At 37.7% G+C, this 20,580-nt stretch overlaps 1 protein-coding gene across 2 annotated transcripts in view; it reads left to right on the top strand.

Moving 5' to 3' along the window:
* Positions 1-20,580, top strand: part of KDR (kinase insert domain receptor) — a 166,381-nt gene that overhangs the window by 125,524 nt on the left and 20,277 nt on the right. For both annotated transcript variants that reach the window (XM_044062474.1, XM_044062475.1), the window contains exons 27-28: positions 6,253-6,349; positions 6,473-6,561. In XM_044062474.1, the coding sequence (XP_043918409.1) occupies positions 6,253-6,349; positions 6,473-6,561 (186 nt within the window). The remainder of the gene's footprint in view (positions 1-6,252; positions 6,350-6,472; positions 6,562-20,580) is intronic.

Raw genomic sequence — 20,580 nt, 5'->3', positions numbered from 1 at the left:
TGTGCGAAAGAAGAACTTAAATTGCGTGCACAGGGCAGGCTAGCTCCTCTTGTTACTCCAGCTAGAGAGGACAATAGTTTGCTCCATGTAATAATAAAAATCTTCTTATATGGAGGCTTTTTAATCTCTTAGAAAATTACTCCATTGTAGCACAGATCACAACCACACACACTTGGGTTTGCAGAAAACGAGCATGTTTCTCAGTCATTCTGCTTCTATTCTCCATATACTCACAGCTGAGTTTCTCTTGGAAATTTCTGATGACTTCAAAGAACAAAATTAAGCTTTAGCATGACCCCACCCACCTCATCTAAGAGTACTATCTACAAAACAACTTTGTACAGGATCATGTGGCAAAGTAAACAAGAACAATAAAGCCTGGAACGCTCACAAGAGATTGTAAGGAAGCAGCAAGATGAATAAAACACAAACTCCAATATGTAGCGTTTTTGTTCACTTTACTTATGGAACTTCTTCTGAATAAACATACATGTTTATTCTGAAGGAGTTCCATAAGTAAAGTGAACGAATGGGCTAAATATTGGAGTTTGTGTTTTATTTATCTTGCTGCTTCCTTACGATCTCTTATGGGTCTTCCAGGTTTTATTTATCTTTACCCAATCTATGCATATGCTTCATAAACAAAAACGATAGTCAGTGTTCGGGTTACAGGCAGTTACTGAGCTGAAACATACAGCTCAAACAAGATATTTTTTGTTTTTTGGGAAACCTGGACTTTAGTTATTGCTGGTCTAATTCCATTTCTCTTTTATATGTGAGTGGCAAGTTTCAACTATCTTTGACAATTTAGTTTACATTACGTGTTATACTATAAACAAATGATGCATTTTGCTGCCATCTGTTACAGACATTTAAGGAAAGGGAAATCTGTAGCTTGTTTTGCATCAAACTGGCATATCAGTAGAATTTGATAAAGTGCAAATAACTTCTAAAGACTGTACTTGGAAGAAAACTGTTTATAACTCTATATTGTTTATTCTGGCAGACAGGACTATTTTTGTTTGAGACTTGATTGGTGAGAGGCTTGCTGATTATTGATTACTGAGATTGCAGCTCAGAAAGGACGCAAATAAAGTTTAGTGCTTTCTTTTGTAGTAATACCTAGCATTTCCTTTAAGTGTTGAGTGAGAGTTCTGGGGTTTATTTAGTATGTAGGTCCGCAATTTAAAACAAACCTTACTGTCCGAGTCTCTAACAGGCAGTCTGCTCAAGAAGCTTCTGATGCCTTCATGCATGTTGCCCCTGCACATTAATGACATTGTGGGACATGCTGGCGATGCATGATGACATCAGCAATAATTTTAAAACTTGAAAATAAAGTAAAAAAAAATTAGGAATTAAAGGAGCCACTCGGAAATTCGTGGCACCCCTTTTTTTGCCCTCAAAACTGGTAAATACCGGGGAATTCGGTATGGTTGAGAGGTCTGAGCTGGGTAACTACAGCAGAGCTAGTAAGGGAGATGGCTAGAAAGGTACTTGGTATCACATCTGGACAGACGAAGGATGACAAGGAGACATGGTGGTGGAATGAGGAAGTACAGCAGAGTATACAGTGAAAGAGGTTGGCAAAGAAGAAGTGGGATTGTCAGAGAGATGAAGAAAGTAGACAGGAGTATAAGGAGATGAGGTGCATGGCAAAGAGAGAGGTGGCAAAGGCTAAGGATAAGGCATATGAAGAGTTGTATGAAAGGTTGGACACTAAGGAAGGAGAAAAGGACCTGTACCGATTGGCTAGACAGAGGGACCGAGCTAGGAAAGATGTGCAGCAGGTAAAGGTGATAAAGGATAATGAGGGAAACATACTCACAAGCGAGGAGAGTGTGTTGAGGAGATGGAAAGTGTACTTTGAGGGGTTGATGAATGAAACGAATGAGAGGGAGAGAAGGTTGGATGATGTAGGGATAGTGAATCATGAAGTACAATGGATTAGTAAGGAGGAAGTAAGGATAGCTATGAAGAGAATGAAGAATGGAAAGGCTGTTGGCCCAGATGACATACCTGTGGAAGCATGGAGGTGTTTAGGTGAAATGGCAGTGGAGTTTTTAACCAGATTGTTTAATGAAATCTTGGAAAGTGAGAGGATGCCTGAGGAATGGAGAAAAAGTGTTTTGGTACCGATTTTTAAGAATAAGGGTGATGTGCAGAGCTGTAGTAACTACAGAGGGATTAAATTGATCAGTTGTGGGAAAGAGTAGTGGAAGCAAGGTTAAGAAGGGCTGTGATGATTAGTGATCAGCAGTATGGCTTCATGCCGGGAAAGAGCACTACAGATGCGATGTTTGCTCTGAGAGTGTTGATGGAAAAGTACAGAGAATGTCAGAAGGAGTTGCATTGTGTTTTTGTAGACTTAGAGAAAGCATATGACAGGGTACCTAGAGAGGAGTTGTGGTATTGCATGAGCAAGTCAGGAGTGTCAGAGAAGTATGTAAGAGTGGTACAGCATATGTATGAGGGTAGTATGACAGCGGTGAGGTCTGCGGTGGGAGTTACGGATGCATTTAAGGTGGAGGTGGAGTTACATCAAGGATCAGCTCTGAGCCTTTTCTTATTTGCAATGGTGATGGACAGGTTGACAGACAAGATCAGACAGGAGTCCCTGTGGACTATGATGTTTGCAGATGACATTGTGATCTGTAGTAAGAGTAGAGAACAGGTGGAGGAGACCCTGGAGAGATGGAGATATGTTCTAGAGAGAAGAGGAATGAAGGTCAGCGGGAATAAGGAAGAATATATGTGTGTGAATGAGAGGGAGGATAGAGGAATGGTGAGGATGCAAGAAGTAGAGGTGGCAAAGGTGGATGAGTTTAAATACTTGGGGTCAATAGTTCAGAGTAATGGTGAGTGTGGAAGAGAGGTAAAGAAGAGAGTACAGGCGGGATGGAGTGGGTGGAGAAGAGTTTCAGGAGTGATTTGTGACAGACGAGTACCTGTAAGAGTGAAAGGGAAGGTCTACAAGAGGGTAGTGAGACCAGCTATGTTATATGGGTCGGAGATAGTGACATTGACAAAAAGGCAGTAGTTAGAGCTGGATGTGGCAGAGTTAAAGATGTTAAGATTTGCACTGGGTGTGATGAGGGTGGACAGGATTAAGAATAAGTATATTTGAGGGTCAGCCCAGGTTGGAAGGTTTGGAGACAAAGCCAGAGAGGCACGATTACGTTGGTTTGGACATGTGCTGAGGGGGGATGCGGAGTATATTGGGAAAAAGATGCTAAGGATGAAGCTACCAGGTAACAGGAAAAGAGGAAGGCCTAAGATAAGGTTTATGGATGTGGTGAGACAGGACATGCAGGTGGTTGGTGTGACAGAGCAAGATGCAGAGGACAGGAAGAAATGGAAACAGGTGATCTGCTGTGGCGACCCCTAACGGGAACAGCCGAAAGAAGATGATGATATTCTATTAAGTTTTAAGGCAGTTGGAGTAGTATTTAAAAATTATCCCTTATTTTGGTCCTTTGCCCCCCATTATTTTTGACTTTGTCCAAAATTCTTGAACAAACAATTTGAGAAGTATGAGTGTAACTGTTTCAAGGACAATAGATAAACACATCCAAATGTCATGCATTTTGCTTAGTATAGTCTAAGATCACCTGCTTTGTGTACTGACTATGGTTTAGAAGTATTTGCATGCACTGTAATTAGGCTATGCAATCAATCTCCTTTTTTTGTTGTAAACAATCTTTATATTTTCTTTCATGTTCTTTAAACAAAATGGCATCAAGCTTTTGATATATGTTTTGTAAATATTCTCTATGAATCTCGTCCCTTGTAAATAAACTTTATAGCTTTACTTTTAATCAAAACTGCATCATTATGTAGCTGTGTTTGACATAACTATGTTGTAGCTATTCTAGATATGTTTGTCAATTGCTTTGGCCTGGATTATGATTGAATAAGTTCTTCAGGCCAGGCTGCCCACTCAATTACCAAAGAGACAAACAAATAAATACATAAAGGCTGTTAGCTACTAAGACTAAAATCGTACTGTGTACTGAGGTTTCCTACTGAGTAACTCTTTCTGTCATGTGCTGCCTGTTTGCCCAGCTTGTCACAGAATAGTCCAATCATCTTTTAGCACAATAGTGTGTTCTTTCTAGATATGCTTTGCTTTTGAGTTATTTAGATCTCCTCTACATATAGCATTTAAATGTCCCAAAAATCTCATTTAAACCTGTCTGACAGCTTCTTTAATATATCGCTTGGTACCAAGGGTACAAATTCTATTCATGTCAGGATGGGTCAGGAAAGTGTAATAACCAAAGAATGGAAATGTGATATAGACTGGAATAAGGATATGGTAGCAGTTAACAATTTACTAACATATAGGGGTGGTTATACTGACTCAGGCTTGTAAGAGTTAAAACTTAAATGAAGAAAGTGTGGAGAAAAGTAAGAGAATGTTATTTAAGGGAATATACTGGTGCAGATGTCAATTAAGTTTTTGGGACTGTATTTATCATCCAGTAAAAATCCTGCTTCTGAAATAAGTTCTCGCTCTGCAGGGTTGGTCAGCCATACTGTAATACTTACTAGCAAGGCTTTCTCTCTTAGTTTTGGGGCATCAACCTGACAGTTTTTGCTTTTCCATCCCATGCTTGTCTACAACCGCACCTTTTCCCCATTCTCTAACTTCTTTATTTAATCCTTATTGCAAAGCCTGTCTGCTATCATCATTCCCCCTCTCAGCCACCTTGATATCCCCCACCATATAGACTAGGACCCAGTATCTTTCAGGGTTATTTTATGGAGCTCCTAGATTAAACACTGCAGTTTTGTCACTAATACCTTCGCCTCCCGATTCAGTCCCTGCATTTTCACATATCCTTCCTGTTAATGACTCCAGGTTTCCAATCTTTCAGGCTGACATGCATGTGGTCCAAGAGGTGGTTTTGGTTGTTGAGACAGTCTGGTACTTCTAATAATACCTCCCCCATCAGTTTTTGTAACTTACACCTTCTCCTTTTTCAGACCTAGAAAAGGAGAAATGTCTTCTTCTTGGGTGTAACTTTCTGTAAAGTTCAATCAAGAACTACAGTTGTTCTGTCGAGTATAAATGACTTTACTGCTAAACTGTGGAGTTTCCTGCTTCCAAATCTGATACTGAGTTCTGGGTATGTAATGGTATTAACAAACTCTTCAACCACCTTCTTATCCCTCTATGAAGTTTCCTGTTTCCAAGCATCAATGAATTGAGGAAAAATATTTCATATAATGATTCTGTTCATAAATGTTTCCTAATTTCCACAGGGAAACTCCAGTTTTATTAGCAGCAAAACACCAACTCATACCTGAGACTTCTTTGGACAACCTTAACCAATCCATTGACAGATTCCCTTATCATGATGACTACCTTTTCCTTGCTCATTTGATCTCCTTCCTCTTTCATACACCCCACTTCATATCCTAAATTTCCCCAACTCATCCTCCATTATTTTCACTTGCCGAAATGTTACAGTTTGCAAAGAGTTTAGCTTTATGCTGGACATTGTAAGAAACATGAGCGGGTGAGTTTGGAGTTACTCTATCTGTGTGGGGAGGGGCAGTACTTCTTAAAAAAGGTTATGAGTTTTTCCCCCAAAGCCCCACAATCTTGAAGTTGATTATATTTATATATGTGCAGTGTTCCCTGCATGGAGCTGGGGACTTTGCCCAAGGAGATATGTAGTTTTGAAGTTTGGATGAAAGCAGTCTTGTTTAGACAAGGAAGCTGCTTCAGTTTTTCTCTCTTTCTACATGCTGAACTTTCAGCAGCAAGGGTTCAACAAGGCCACATTCATTAGCACACTAGTCTGTGTCCTTCTGATTTTTACATTTTCCCTCTGCCTCTCCCTCTGTCTTGCTCTCCTTGTCTGTTTTCACTCACATAAAACACATGCATATGTAACCCAAAGTATACATATATACATACATATATGCATACATGTGCATACTAAATGCACCCATATATGAGTAGGGGGGGGTGGTTGTGTTTTTTTTCTAGTTAAGTAATAAGGTATATAGTCATTTGAGTAGGATACAATTAAGCAGAATCAATAGGATATTTCATAGATTCATAGGTAAGTACTAGGCTAATGGCCCTGGAGCCAATGCAAGCCTAGCCCAATAGCGTTCCCAGTCATCTGGCTTACCAGGCGTTAGTTTCCTGTGCCAAAACATATTGTGATATAGAATTACTTTTTGTAAAATAACGAGTTTGTTAAAATGTTCTAATATCGTTGTATATTTTTACAGAAATTATCTTCAGAGTGCTAAAGGACCAAGTCGACCAGTGAGTATTAAAACGTTTGACAGTGTGCCTGTAGAGCTGCCTGAAACAATTCTACAAGAGGTAAGTAATGGTTGCTGTCCTTTCTTCATTCTTCTTTATTAACATTATCAACATTCACTGTACATTTTTTGTGCTGACAAAACAATGTTTTATATTCAATGTAATTCTTTATTTTCTTTGTAGGATAACATGACTGATAGTGGGATGATCCTTTCCAATGATGAACTCCAAATGTTGGAAAACAGAATAACTCAACAAAGTATTCCCTTAAGGTAAGAATTTTCCATTTAGGTTCTTCAGTATGTAGTTCATATACAATCCTGACCACAAAGATGCATATACCTCTCAGCTGTTCATTTTTGGAGGGACAGCCCTAACATTGTCCTCAAACTTTTGCTCCTCCTGTTCTGAAATTTTAAATTATTTTGATAAGTTTTGCATTAACAGTATCACTATTTAAAAAGATCCATCAAATCTTGGGTCATTTACATAATGACTTCTTGCCTTGTCCCTAAATCTGGAGGTAAAATGTGTTCTAACTAAATGATTGACCATCTATCTATGAACCTATGCAGCATTTAGGTACACTGTGAAATATAAGTGATGGCCCACAAATATTTGTTGTATGTTGAATCCTGCAGAGATATGTAAATAAACAAACAAAAAGGGATCTTGCAAATGTTGTAGTCATTGAACTTTGCAGAGGAATAAAAAGTAAAACATTTTACATTATGGAATGTGTGCAGCACAGAAGACCTAAACAGAACAAACTGTAGGATATTTGATAGAGAATTAATAATTCATTACTTTTTATTTTATGATTATCACCTGGATGGAAACTTTTATTTATTTATTTATTTATTTTTCTGCAGTAGTTTATTCAGTTGTTCAGCTTTAAAAAAGGTACATTTTACGCATTTTTGTTGCTAGAAAAGAGAACTCTTAACGCTGCACAGATATGTATACTGAAGGGTCAGCATGAAAAGTGGAAGGACTTAGCAGCATGTTTCAGAAGAACATTGCACATTGGTTGTTTTCCTATGGTTAATCATCTTTACATTATTTTGCACCATCTCTTGATTCTGTGGTATGTGTTTTGTAATGTCAAGGCTTTTACTACCACAAAAAAACAAACTGCTGAAAGTGTAGGATCTTTGTAAAAATTAGAAGTGGAATAGTTCACTAATTAAGAACACCTCTTTAAAGTCTTAATTTATCATGCACTATTATGCAGAAGTGGGGTGCAGGTGATGTGCTGATGAATAACAGAGGAATATGAAGGTAAATAAGAACTATAAATCAGTCATAGAAACCGAAGCATTAGTAGAAAAGGAGAATTTTATGTTTGAAGGACAGATATTATCTGTCGCTCATGAGAAAGAAAATTAATTTTAGTTGAACTAAGAAAAACCAGCATCATATATGCATTCACGGTGTAAACTAAATGGAAGACAAATATCCACAGTAGCTAACTGGCTTCCTTATCATAGGAATAAAAACACAGCACTACTTTTCTCACTGTATAACTGTAAAGTCTCCAGCTGTGGGTGAATGTGTAGTAGTACAAACTAGGCATCAACCTATCACTGCCTACCCCTTGTCACAAGATACTGATGATCGCACTGATTGCCTTAAGGTATTGTGAGAGTGAATGTTATTAAAAATATCTTTTCATTGCAAGCATGACATTTCATCACTTGAAATTTGTTTTTTTGTGTTTATTTTTCCTTGCCTGCAAAGTGCCAAGTCCCCTCTGCAAGGCAGTCAGTTGTTTTATTTTCTAATTTCCATCAAATGTAGCACCTTACATCATATTGTGACAGGGGAATAGGAGCTTTCTCATAGTAGAGTTTCTTATAAGTTGGTATTAATTGGGAAAGGTGGCAAGCAAAGGGGACATTTTCTTTGCAGGCCAGGTGATTTTAAGAAGATTTTTCTTCTCTTGCTCAGTGGTGGCAGGCATCTTCTGGCATAGCAGGTCTGCAATTGCTAGGTACAATTCTGTTGAATGCTTTATCACACACACACACACACACACACACACACACACACACACACACACACACACACACACACACACACACAGACCAAATCCTTAGCTGCAAAAATGCTTCTTGGCAAACCTAAAACTCGATTTTTTTCCTTAGCTTTTTCATTGGTGCTGTACCATCCAATCTCCACCAGGTGGCCGTGGCACAGTAAGCTATTTTTGCCTCCCTCATTTCCTCTTTGTATCAACTAGCTAGCCATAAGAGTTTGATTCAGTAAGACTGACATACTGAACAAGCAGATCATCCCTAAATACATAGCTTTCATTGCCTGTGTGATTCAGAGCAAGTCACAGCCAGAAACCACTTCAGGGCTGAGTCTGAAAAAGGTCCATGGAGATCATAATGTTGCATGTTTGGCACATACCAAGATATAAAACATAGTAAACTGGTGGTAACAGTGCCTGAGTCTAAAAACACATCCAAGAAGAAATAGTGAATTCTCACAAAATTTTCTTAGTAAAGTCACATTTATTCCAATCCAATATTTGTGCTGGAATAAATTTGCCTTTGCCGTAAAAAGTTTCCAGAAATAGTTTCTGTGAATTCCAGGGTCTGTGTTTTCACAGATCATGATATACCAAGTATCTTGTTTTACTGCAAGCAGTTCAGCAGTCTAGGAATAGAACTCCTTTGTTTTTAGCCTCAGCTTGCATAATTTCTGAACAAACAGGAAATACCACCCCGTATATTTGTAAAACATTACTCTTGTTTATTTCTGAAGTTGATGATTGCCATCTTATGATTTTAATTTCTGTACTGTAAGTTTGATAGCAGTCACACATTTTGAACTACTTAAAGTGGCTCTGCTCAACCTCCTAGAAGTCTCAGAGCCAAACAACACCCAGCAACCACATCCAAGAGGTTTCAGTGTTTAATATCTTGGAAATAATGTCAACTTTCATCCAGTCAGTGATAAAATAACATAGTAAAATGTAACTCTCACCTTGGCTGTGTAAAAAAAATAGTCTGCAAAGCAATAACATACACTTGTATAGGCATTCGGTTCTGTATGCTCAGTTCTGCCTCCAGGAAGCCAACAGTTTAAAACTATTAAGTTTGAACAATGCAGCATTCTGTGGATGAAAGTAACTAAGTATGGAAGTAAGAAAAACATCAAACTCATTACTAACCAGTTTTTGAACAAAAGATCATATTTTTTTTTTTGCATGTTATTGAGTTATGAAAGGGCTATGTGAGAAGCTGGAGTAACCTACTGATGGACAAAGAATAAACACCCAAACTTATATTACCAAAGGCTGAAACCATTGAACAACAGAGTTCCTCCATAGCAAATCACTTTTGGTGAGTTGTGACAGAAGTGATTCCCTTTTTAGAGGGAATTTTCCCCTTTTATGAGTTGGTGCGACCATATAGTTGTATGCATAAGTTTAGGGAGGGAGCTTGACCCCCACATTAGGGAGTGCAGGGGGTGGGCTTCCCAGCAAAAAACACTTAAAACGTGTTTTTTGGCATTTTCTTTAGCAGACACAGTTCAGGGATTCCAATCCTCAGTGCATTCTCTTTTGTCTACTTATAGTGGAAGTGAGACGTTGCCCTTCCACCTGTTAAAAAAAGTTATGTAATGTATAAAGACACTGATAATCCATCAATATACTTAAAAAATGATTATATAGTATCCAGAAGACTGAATGATTATTTAATATCTATTACTCATTCAGCATTCTTAAATTCATATTGTATGTGAGTTAAAAAGCAGGGCTTTCCTACACATTGGTAAGCTGTAATTTGGGCACCTTACTGTTTGCCTACATTATTTCCCATTGTTTTTATTGGGATCAGAAGGTGTACTATTGCTCCCATAATTATTGTAACCCTTTCTGGATATTTATGTTACCACTGTTGTATAGCAGTGGCATTAGTACATAGAGGTAAAGGGGTTTAAGGAGTGAACTTCCCTCCAGTGGGGCTACAAAGCGAACTTCCCATTCCAAAAATATTGATTTTATATTTTTGCAAGAAGTTAATTAGTAAATAATTTAAGTCTGGCTAGTTGGCCTGTTAGGGAGATAAGAAATTTGCTTTATAGGGGAACCACAAAACAGCTATGTACAGTTTTTTGGAGTGGATTTAACTGTGAGTGTACTTTATTTTTTAGTTTCATTTTAGTAGCCTTTTCTGTGTACAATACCTTTAGATCTGAAATCATCACAAAGAACATACTTATTTCTTGATATTATGGTGGTGTTAGAATTGACTACATTAATAAGCATGGGGCATGGCAGGTCCTGTCTCTAGATAAGGAGTAATGAGGTACCATGAACTCTTCAGAAAATGTGTCCTTCCCAAAGCAGTGACTCCTTTGTAGAACCAGAACATTAGGAAGTAATAATTCATGAGACTGTAATTTGAACAACTGCATGGTCTGTAGAGGATGTTAATTTAGCAGCTTATTCCTCGAAGAATCATATAATTTTTCAGAAGATTTTTAAAGAATCATCTTTTGAACAAGTTCTCCTCCTCTGTTCACTAGTTTTAAAACTGCATCATTTTTATGGCTAGCAATGTCCTGCTCTGTGCAATCTTTCCTTATCCCTTTAGTATCAATCTATGAGGTCACTGTTTCAAGGGCTTTATGCTGGTGACTCAAGCTGGAAAAGTAGCCTAGGCACCCAAACGTTAGGAGCATAATGGAGGATGGAGGACAATATGTGCTCTGACATCATGTGGACTGGAAATTGTGTCATCCAGCTATTACTGCAGTCTTAGAGCAGTACAGGTATTAAAGAAGTTTATTCTCATGGGGGGAAGACCATCAATTTTCTTTGCTGATGTGAATATAGAAGCAAGTATGCTAAGGGCAGACATGATCATTGTGTGAATGCTCTCCTGGGGCATGTATATATGAACAACAATCCCACAATCCCACTGCATAGTTTCCATGCCGTAGCTGATAGCCCGCATGGCCTCACACTCATTCCATCTAGGCCATAGAAAGCTAGTAGTCCGGGCTTTTAAACCATTAGATGTTGGCTTTGGGATACTGGGCTTGTTGGAAGGACTGAGGCAGGATGTCATATGTGACCAAAGTGACATCAGCAGTTTGGTGGTAGGATACATACTGTTTCTTTATAACAGTAAAGTTACCCTGCTCTATCCTACCAGTACTAAATAATGAAACATCTCTACAGTGTTTAATATCATGGTTTGCGGAAGTCAACTATGTTAATCAAATAAGAGCTGAAAACATTTCCCAGGTTAATAGGTTTGTACTAGGCTAACTGCCCTTGTGAGCCATTTTAAGCCTAGCCAAGTATCCCTTAGAAAGTTTAGAGAGTACTAACTGTCCTTGTGAGCCATTTTAAGCCTAGCCAATTATCCCTTGTGAGACTCAAACCCTGCACCTTGTGTTTGTAAGGCAAACACCTTAACCATTAGTCCACCTTCCTAACCCCCCAAATTTACTAGCAGTTACTTTAAGATAACAAGCCAACTTCCAGAATTTTGCAGGCTTTGTCTTTTTATAATGCAAAAGAATTGCTGCATATTCCTTGCATTTTAAGCATTATTTTCATACTGTGATTATGGGGCTCAATGATTAACCATAATTTATAGCTATTTGTTATATACTTCAGCACCGAGGGTGTGATGCGGTTTGGACAGCTCTTCTAATATTTCATTACTTGAAATTTGATTCATCAGGTAATTTAACATCTTCATTTCTTCACACACTATTTCAGTCTGCATATATCTGGTCTATCTGTCTTACTTTCCACCAGAGGTCTAAATGTTGACTTTCTAGCATATACCAAAATATGTTTTTTCCCCCTAAAGACTGTGCCACTGTAATGACTTAACATTTCTAAGAAAAGTTTTGTTTTAAAATCCCAACCAACATCTGTATCTTAATTTTAGTAAATTTCAGTGATTTTTACTAATTAGGTAAACACTGAAAATGTAGATAGGAGATTCATTTCTGTCATTCCTGCTATGTACAGAAGTTAAAACTAGTTCTTGTTATAATACACACTGTCTGCTTTTTTTGTTTTGCAGATTTTGGTTTAATATGTTTCATTTATAACACATATGTACTTAGAAGCAAAGAATATTTTTTCCAATAGTACACATTAAGTTCTATTTAAAAACAATGTCGCTGCATATCAGCACTTTTAAGGTTTTAAGTTACCTGCTCTGAGCCTGGTTAAACTTCATACTGCTGAATCTTTAATTATAGTTTATAGTTTAGCGATTCATGTTTTTGTTTATATCCACAATGAGAAACCAAGTTCAAGATTGCAGAATATAAATTTTGCAATCCAAAATGTACAAAGAAAAATGTGCTTAATTGAATGTGCAAAACACAGTTAACAGGTTTTAGAAAATGGGTGGATTACAACTACACCCCCCTGTTGGAGAATACACATTCTCCAACAAAATATTAATGTATGAGGAGAGCCCAGTATCGTCTTTGCCCCCCCCTCAAAAAAATCACTATCTCACTTTGTGCTCACTAAAAGCAAGTGTTTTATCATCCAAAGAAACAAGTGAATCAATAAAACAAAACAAAAAAGAATAAATAAATAAAAGTAAATGCATCAACAGCAGCAGCAGTTACAAAAAAGCCCTGCTGCAGGTTTACTTCCCAGTCTTTATCCATGGCTTTAGCAAGCGCAGGAAGTAAATAAAACAAAGCTAGTGCAAGTAACTGCATTACAGGAATGTGTGTGTGTGTGTGTGTGTGTGTGTGTATGTGTGCGTGTGTGTGTGTGTGTGTGTATGTGTGTATGTTGGTATTTCATCTCAACTTCTTCACTTATGAATTCTGGACAAAGCCGACAATAATGGAATGACATAGACAGAAAATTAGGGACAACCTTTAAATAAATATCATTCTAGTTCATTTGAAAAGTCAATAAAGCAAGAGAGTTTACAGGGGCATGCTTCTTTTCTAAACAGTAAGAAATATGAAATAATAATGATTGGGTTTAATGACTATCTGTAGTCCTCACAGATTTACTATAAAAATAAAAAAATGTCAAGGTACAGAGCAAAAATAAGAGGCAAAATATAGAACATTCTTCAAAATTAGGTATAGTTGAGAAATATGGAAAGTGGGGCTAAGAGATTCATTGCTTTGCACTGTATGAGTTTTTTATTCATTTGATCACAAAGAGATTGCTGAGGTCAGAAATCAGGAAACTGGTTGCAGTTACTGGGCATATATATATATATATATATATATATATATATATATATATATATATATATATACATGTGTGTGTGTGTGTGTGTGTGTAAGTAGATATTAAACACAACACACACAAACATGCACATATATATCTATATATATGAAGTTAAATATTTCGCTCCAGCAGCAATTAATTATTCTCCAGTACCTGTGAAACATTGGGTGGAGGAAGTTTTTTATATCAAAAATATTAAAATATGTATATGTCATATATAAAACAACTGCAATGTGATTTAATATTTTCAAATGCAATAATGGCCTCCATGTCATCTGGTCTCATAACACCCCTGGGCTGTTCATTATTTCCCCAGTAATGGTCACTGTACTGGCTGTTCATTGTTTCCCCAGTAATGTCACTATACTGGCTGTTCATTATTTCCCCAGTAATGCTCACTATACTGGCTGTTCATTATTTCCCCAGTAATGGTCACTTTACTGGCTGCTCATTATTTCCCCAGTAATGGTCACTATACTGGCTGTTCATTATTTCCCCAGTAATGGTCACTTTACTGGCTGTTCATTATTTCCCCAGTAATGGTTACTATACTGGCTGTTCATTATTTCCCCAGTAATGGTCACTATACTGGCTGTTCATTATTTCCCTAGTAATGTCACTATTCTGGCTGTTCATTATTTACCCAGTAATGGTCACTTTACTGGCTGTTCATTATTTCCCCAGTAATGGTCACTTTACTGGCTGTTCATTATTTCCCCAGTAATGGTTACTATACTGGCTGTTCATTATTTCCCCAGTAATGCTCACTATACTGGCTGTTCATTATTTCCCTAGTAATGTCACTATACTGGTTGTTCATTATTTCCCCAGTAATGGTCACTATACTGGCTGTTTATTATTTCCCCAGTAATGCTCACTATACTGGCTGTTCATTATTTCCCTAGTAATGTCACTATTCTGGCTGTTCATTATTTCCCCAGTAATGGTCACTATACTGGCTGTTCATTATTTCCCTAGTAGTGGTCACTATACTGGCTGTTTATTATTTCCCCAGTAATGGTCACTATACTGGCTGTTCATTATTTACCCAGTAATGCTTACTATTCTGGCTGTTCATTATTTCCCCAGTAATGGTCACTATACTGGCTGTTCATTATTTACCCAGTAATGCTCACTATACTGGCTGTTCATTATTTCCCCAGTAATGGTCACTATACTGGCTGTTCATTATTTACCCAGTAATGCTCACTATACTGGCTGTTCATTATTTCCCTAGTAATGGTTACTATATTGGCTGTTCATTATTTCCCCAGTAATGGTCACTATACTGGCTGTTCATTATTTCCCTAGTAATGTCACTATTCTGGCTGTTCATTATTTACCCAGTAATGGTCACTTTACTGGCTGTTCATTATTTCCCCAGTAATGGTCACTATACTGGCTGTTCATTATTTCCCTAGTAATGGTCACTATACTGGCTGCTCATTATTTACCCAGTAATGGTCACCATACTGGTTGCTCATTATTTACCCAGTAATGTCACTTTTCTGGCTGTTCGTTATTTACCCAGTATTGGTCACTATACTGGCTGTTCATTATTTCCCCAGTAATGCTCACTATACTGGTTGTTCATTATTTCCCTATTAATGTCACTATTCTGGCTGTTCATTATTTACCCAGTAATGGTCACTTTACTGGCTGTTCATTATTTACCCAGTAATGGTCAGTATACTGGCTGTTCATTATTTCCCCAGTAATGGTCACTATACAGGCTGTTCATTATACTGGCTGTTCTCCAGTAACTGTGAAACATTAGGTGGAGGAACTTTTTTATATCAAAAATATTAAAATATGCATATGTCATATATAAAACAACTGCAAAGTGATTTAATATTTTCTAAGTGTAATAATGGCCTCCATGCCATCTGGTCTCATAACACCCCTGGGCTTTTCATTATTTTCTCAGTAAAGGTCACTGTACTGGCTGTTCATTATTTCCCCAGTAATGGTCACTATACTGGCTGTTCATTATTTCCCCAGTAATGCTCACTATACTGGTTGTTCATTATTTCCCCAGTAATGTCACTATACTGGCTGTTCATTATTTACCCAGTAATGGTCAGTATACTGGCTGTTCATTATTTCCCCAGTAATGGTCACTATACAGGCTGTTCATTATTTCTCCAGTTGTTGCGTCTTTTGGCTTTTCCCAGTTAGGGGTCGCCACAGCCGAACTCCAGTCCGCTAATGATTGGCGGTTGATTTGTACGTGCCGAGTTACGAGCCCTGACGCACAACCTTCAATGAAGGTACGTCCATTCACGCATGTCTCCACACAGAAGATGCTCTAGCTGAAAATTGAACCAGACAGTGTCTGACTGGGAGGCGACAACGCTACTGCAGCACCACCACCGTGGTGTTATTTCCCCAGTAATGTCACTATATTGGTTGTTCATTATTCCCCAATAATGGTCACTGTGCTGGCTGTTTATTATTTCCCCAGTAATGGTCACTATACTGGGTGTTCATTCTTCTTCTTCTTTCGGCTTTTCCTGGTTAGGGGTCGCCACAGCAGATCACCTGTCCGCTCATGATTGGCAGAGGAGTTTTACAGTGTCGAGTTGCCAGCCCGGCGCCCAACTTTCCACAGAAGGCACACACATTATTTCCCCAGTAATGCCCCCTATACTGGTTGTACAGTATTTCCCAGTAATGGTCACTATACTGGCTGTTCATTATTTACCCAGTAATGGTCACTATACTGGCTGTTCATTATTTCCCCAGTAGTGGTCACTATACTGGGTGTTCGTTATTTCCCCAGTAATGCCCACTATATTGGTTGTACAGTATTTCCCCAGTAATGATCACTATATTGACTGTTCAGTATTTCCCAGTAATGGTCACTATATTGACTGTTCATTATTTCCCCAGTAATGCTCACTATACTGGCTGTTCATTATTTCCCCAGTAATGCTCACTATATTGGCTGTTTATTATTTCCCCAGTAATGGTGACTATTATGGCTGCTCATTATTTACCCAGTAATGGTCACTATACTGGCTGTTCATTATTTCCCCAGTAATGGTCACTTTACTGGCTGTTCATTATTTCCCCAGTAATGGTTACTATACTGGCTGTTCATTATTTCCCCAGTAATGGTCACTATACTGGCTGTTCATTATTTCCCCAGTAATGATAAATGTACTGGCTGTTCGGTATTTCCCCAGTAATGCTCACTATACTGGCTGTTCATTATTTCCCCAGTAATGCTCACTATATTGGCTGTTTATTATTTCCCCAGTAATGGTGACTATTCTGGCTGCTCATTATTTACCCAGTAATGGTCACTATACTGGCTGTTCATTATTTCCCCAGTAATGATAAATGTACTGGCTGTTCAGTATTTCCCCAATAATGGTCACTATACTGGTTGTTCATTATTTCCCCAGTAATGTAATACACTCCTCCTGGACCCATCTCATTTGCTCACTCAGCTGAGTACAGTGAGATCATATTTTGATTTCAGATACTCCTACCAGTCCTATCTCCTCTGCTGTGTACAAAGAGAGCATTTCGGAAGGACATTCCCCTATAGTATCTTAATCTGCTCTGTTTCCTCCCTCTCCACAAAAAAAAAAAAAAATGCACTTCATCTGCTTTACTGTATTTGTGTTTCTTCCTCCTTTATTATCTTATTTTACGTTTGCCTCTTCCTAAAAGTACTCAGTTGAATTTATTCTGCTGCCTTTATTACTGCTTGTTAGTAGCCTGATTAAATTGCAACTGTTATTCTAAGGCTTTTGGTTTAAGCACTTGGGCTTCAGACCAATTGTTTTACATTAAGAAGGTTTGTGGTCTGCACTGTTGTGGCAGGACAGGTAGCTTACATCCTTCTAATTTGGGAACTGCCGATTGAAGGCTCAGTGTCTGTTATTCTAAAAGTGTATTAGTTCTGGGTTAAGCCCTTGGGCTTCAGGCCAGTTATTCTACATTAAGAAGGTTTGTGGTCTGCACTCTTGTGGGAGGAGAGGCTAGATTCTGCCGTTCTGAGCTGGGAATTTCTGGTTAAAGGCTTATCGAGCATGCTTACTTGAACTGTTTCTTTCTGAAATCGGTATGCCTTGTTTGCTGTAGTATAGGCTAGATTCAGGCCTGCTGGATCTAGCTTTGTTTGCATAACTTGTGCGCTGATCCAGGCCATCTATTTTGGAGAAGGTTTCTCTGTACCCCAGTGGCAGGAGTGTGCAGTTAGATCTTGTCTGATTGAAGACTGCTGGAACAGGGCTCATGTATATAGATATATATATATATATATATATATATATATATATATATATATATATATATATATATACATACTTGTTTCCCACCTTTCTGAACTAGTATAGTTCAGTTTTCAGGTCACTGCTGAATCCAGGGCTGTGTTACAAGTTTCTGTGTTGCCCATACCATACTTGGATAGAAGGAAGTTTCTCTGTTCACCTGTGAGAGAGAGGAGCTTTGAGCAACCTATCTGTGCCTGGAGGAGGGGTTTCAGCCAAAAAGTTAGTAGTTTATTGGCCATTTTGGGCTAATTTATATCTCTTTCACTTCCCTGGTATAAAAAAACGCATTTGCGCAGTTTTTGCGCTTGTAATCTACTCAGCAAGTGCTTCCAGGTGTTCTGCATAGTCTACTGCAGCTGAGAGATAAAAGAGAGTCTTTGGAGTGATTAAGTATCATTTTTCTGCTTTTCTTGCTGTCTTAAACTAATTCCGCCTAAAACGCCAGTTGCTTTAGCGTTTCTGTGATTTAAAAAGTTTGTTATTGCTACATATTGTACTTATTTGCTGCGTGCACTTGAATTAAGTTGTTTTTGTGTTTAAATAATCTGTTTAACTGTTGTTGTATAACACACTAAAGTGCGATAGCCTTTTACGTGCATTTAAAGTGTTGTTTTGATTGTATCTACTCTATTTTCTGAGAAAAAAAACACCAAAAAAACAAATAAATACTTGTTTCCTGCCTTTCTGAACTAGTATAGTCCAGTTTTCAGGTTATTGCTGAATTCAGGGCTGTGTTACAAGTTTCTTTGTTGCCCATACCTTACTTGGATAGAAGGAAGTTTCTCTGTTCACCTGTGAGAGAGGGGAGCTTTGAGCAGCCTACCTGTCCCTGAAGGAGTGGTTTCAGCCCAGAAGTTAGTAGTTTATTGGCAATTTTGGGCTACTTTTCATTGTCCATCAAAAACACAAATATAGCCAGCAGAAAAGGTGGAAATGAAAAGATTTTAATATAAAAATCACATAACTAGGTAGAGGGTAGTAAGCCCAACTACCTGTCCCAAACCGGTTTTGGCTGTAATAGCCTTCTTCAGTGAGTAAACATAAGCCAATAGACACCATTCGTGTATATATGTATATATATATATATATATATATATATATATTTATATATGTATATATATATATATATGTATATATATATACATATATGTATATATATGTATATATATATATATGTATATATATATACATATATGTATATATATATATATATATATATATATATATATATATATATATATATATATATATATATATATATATATATATATATATATATATAGTATCACAAAGACAGTTCATTGGTGCATTAAAATTGGTCATTAAGCCCAGGTGGAAAGAAAGCCCCTAATTTAAATCCATTTGCGTTCTTTAAAGTTTAGTAAATCATGCCATCCTGATTTATCCCTACATTTTCCTACAATGCAATCAATAACAGTAAAATAAAAAGATGCAGAGTTATGTTTACATACATGTTTATACAGAGCATTATTAGGACGCTCATTCTTAATATCACTAAGATGCTCCCCAATCCTGAGATGAAAAGGCCTAGAAGTCTGTCCCACATAGAATGAGGAGCATGTACATGTGACTAGGTAGATGACCCACTCTGTACTACAGTTAGCCCAGACGTTGATGTTAAAAATTTCTGACATGTTACGACTACTGAATTCCCTCGTATGTTGAACCTTGTTGCAATAAGTACAATGATCACATGGTATACAGCCCAACACTGGACCACCTCTGACTGTACGTTGAGTGGGAACAATAGAACTAGGTCACACCCTCTTGTAATGGCTAAAAAGGGAACCCAGGGTACGTCCTCTCCTAAATGAAAAAGAGCATCTGTCACCCAAAAAAGGGTGTAATCTCTCCTCGGCCATAAGAATGTTCCAATGTCTATTGATGATATTCAAGAACCCATGTGTATTACATCCATATGTGGTAACCATACGAACCAGAGGATTAGATAAATCTCTTTGTTTATCCTTGTATTGTAACGAGTGGGTTCTATCTAGATTGGAAGCCCAGTGACAAGCAGTGCTGACAGTACCAGAAGGGTAACCTTTCTCATGAAACCGGTGTATTAAATCATCCCTGGTATTTTCAAAAGTTTGCTGGCTTGAACAGATCCTTTTGACTTTGAGGAATTGTGATTTAGGGATATTTTGGATGATATGTCAGGGGTGAAAGCTTGTTGCATGTAAAAGTGATTTGTATTTGGGGAATTTCCTGAAAACCCTGGTAGCTAGGGTATCATCAGGATTCCTGCTAACTTCAACATCAAGGAATACAATTCTCAATTTATGGAAATTTAGTTTAAACTCAATTCCCCAAACATTGTCATTAAGATAGCCAATAAACTCATGTAAGTAAGTTTCATCCGACTTCCACACCACCCAGCAATCATCCAGATATCATCTCCAAATGTCTAATTCATCAATATATAAATTGTGACTAGAGTCATAAATGATAACTTCCTCAGTATAAGCCATGAATAGGTCAGCATAAGTGGGTGCGAAAGAGACACCCATTGCTGTACCTTTGACCTGCCAAAAACATTGGTCCCGGAAGTAGAATACATTATTGGTAAGAACATATTCAGCCAGGCATACTAAAAAAGTATTAAAGCCTGGTTGGTATAAACCAGATCTTCCCAACCAAAAATCCAAAGCCTGCAAACCAGTGAGGAATGTTTGTATAGAGAAAGGTTACATCCAGGGTACACAGCAGCCATTGGGGCTCCAGTTGCA

Source organism: Protopterus annectens, chromosome 2.part1, assembly GCF_019279795.1.
Source record: "Protopterus annectens isolate FY-2018-M chromosome 2.part1, PAN1.0, whole genome shotgun sequence".
NCBI classification, from domain to species: domain Eukaryota; kingdom Metazoa; phylum Chordata; order Ceratodontiformes; family Protopteridae; genus Protopterus; species Protopterus annectens.
The sequence above is the reverse complement of the archived record's forward strand: the minus strand, read 5'-3'. Positions and strand labels throughout refer to the sequence as shown.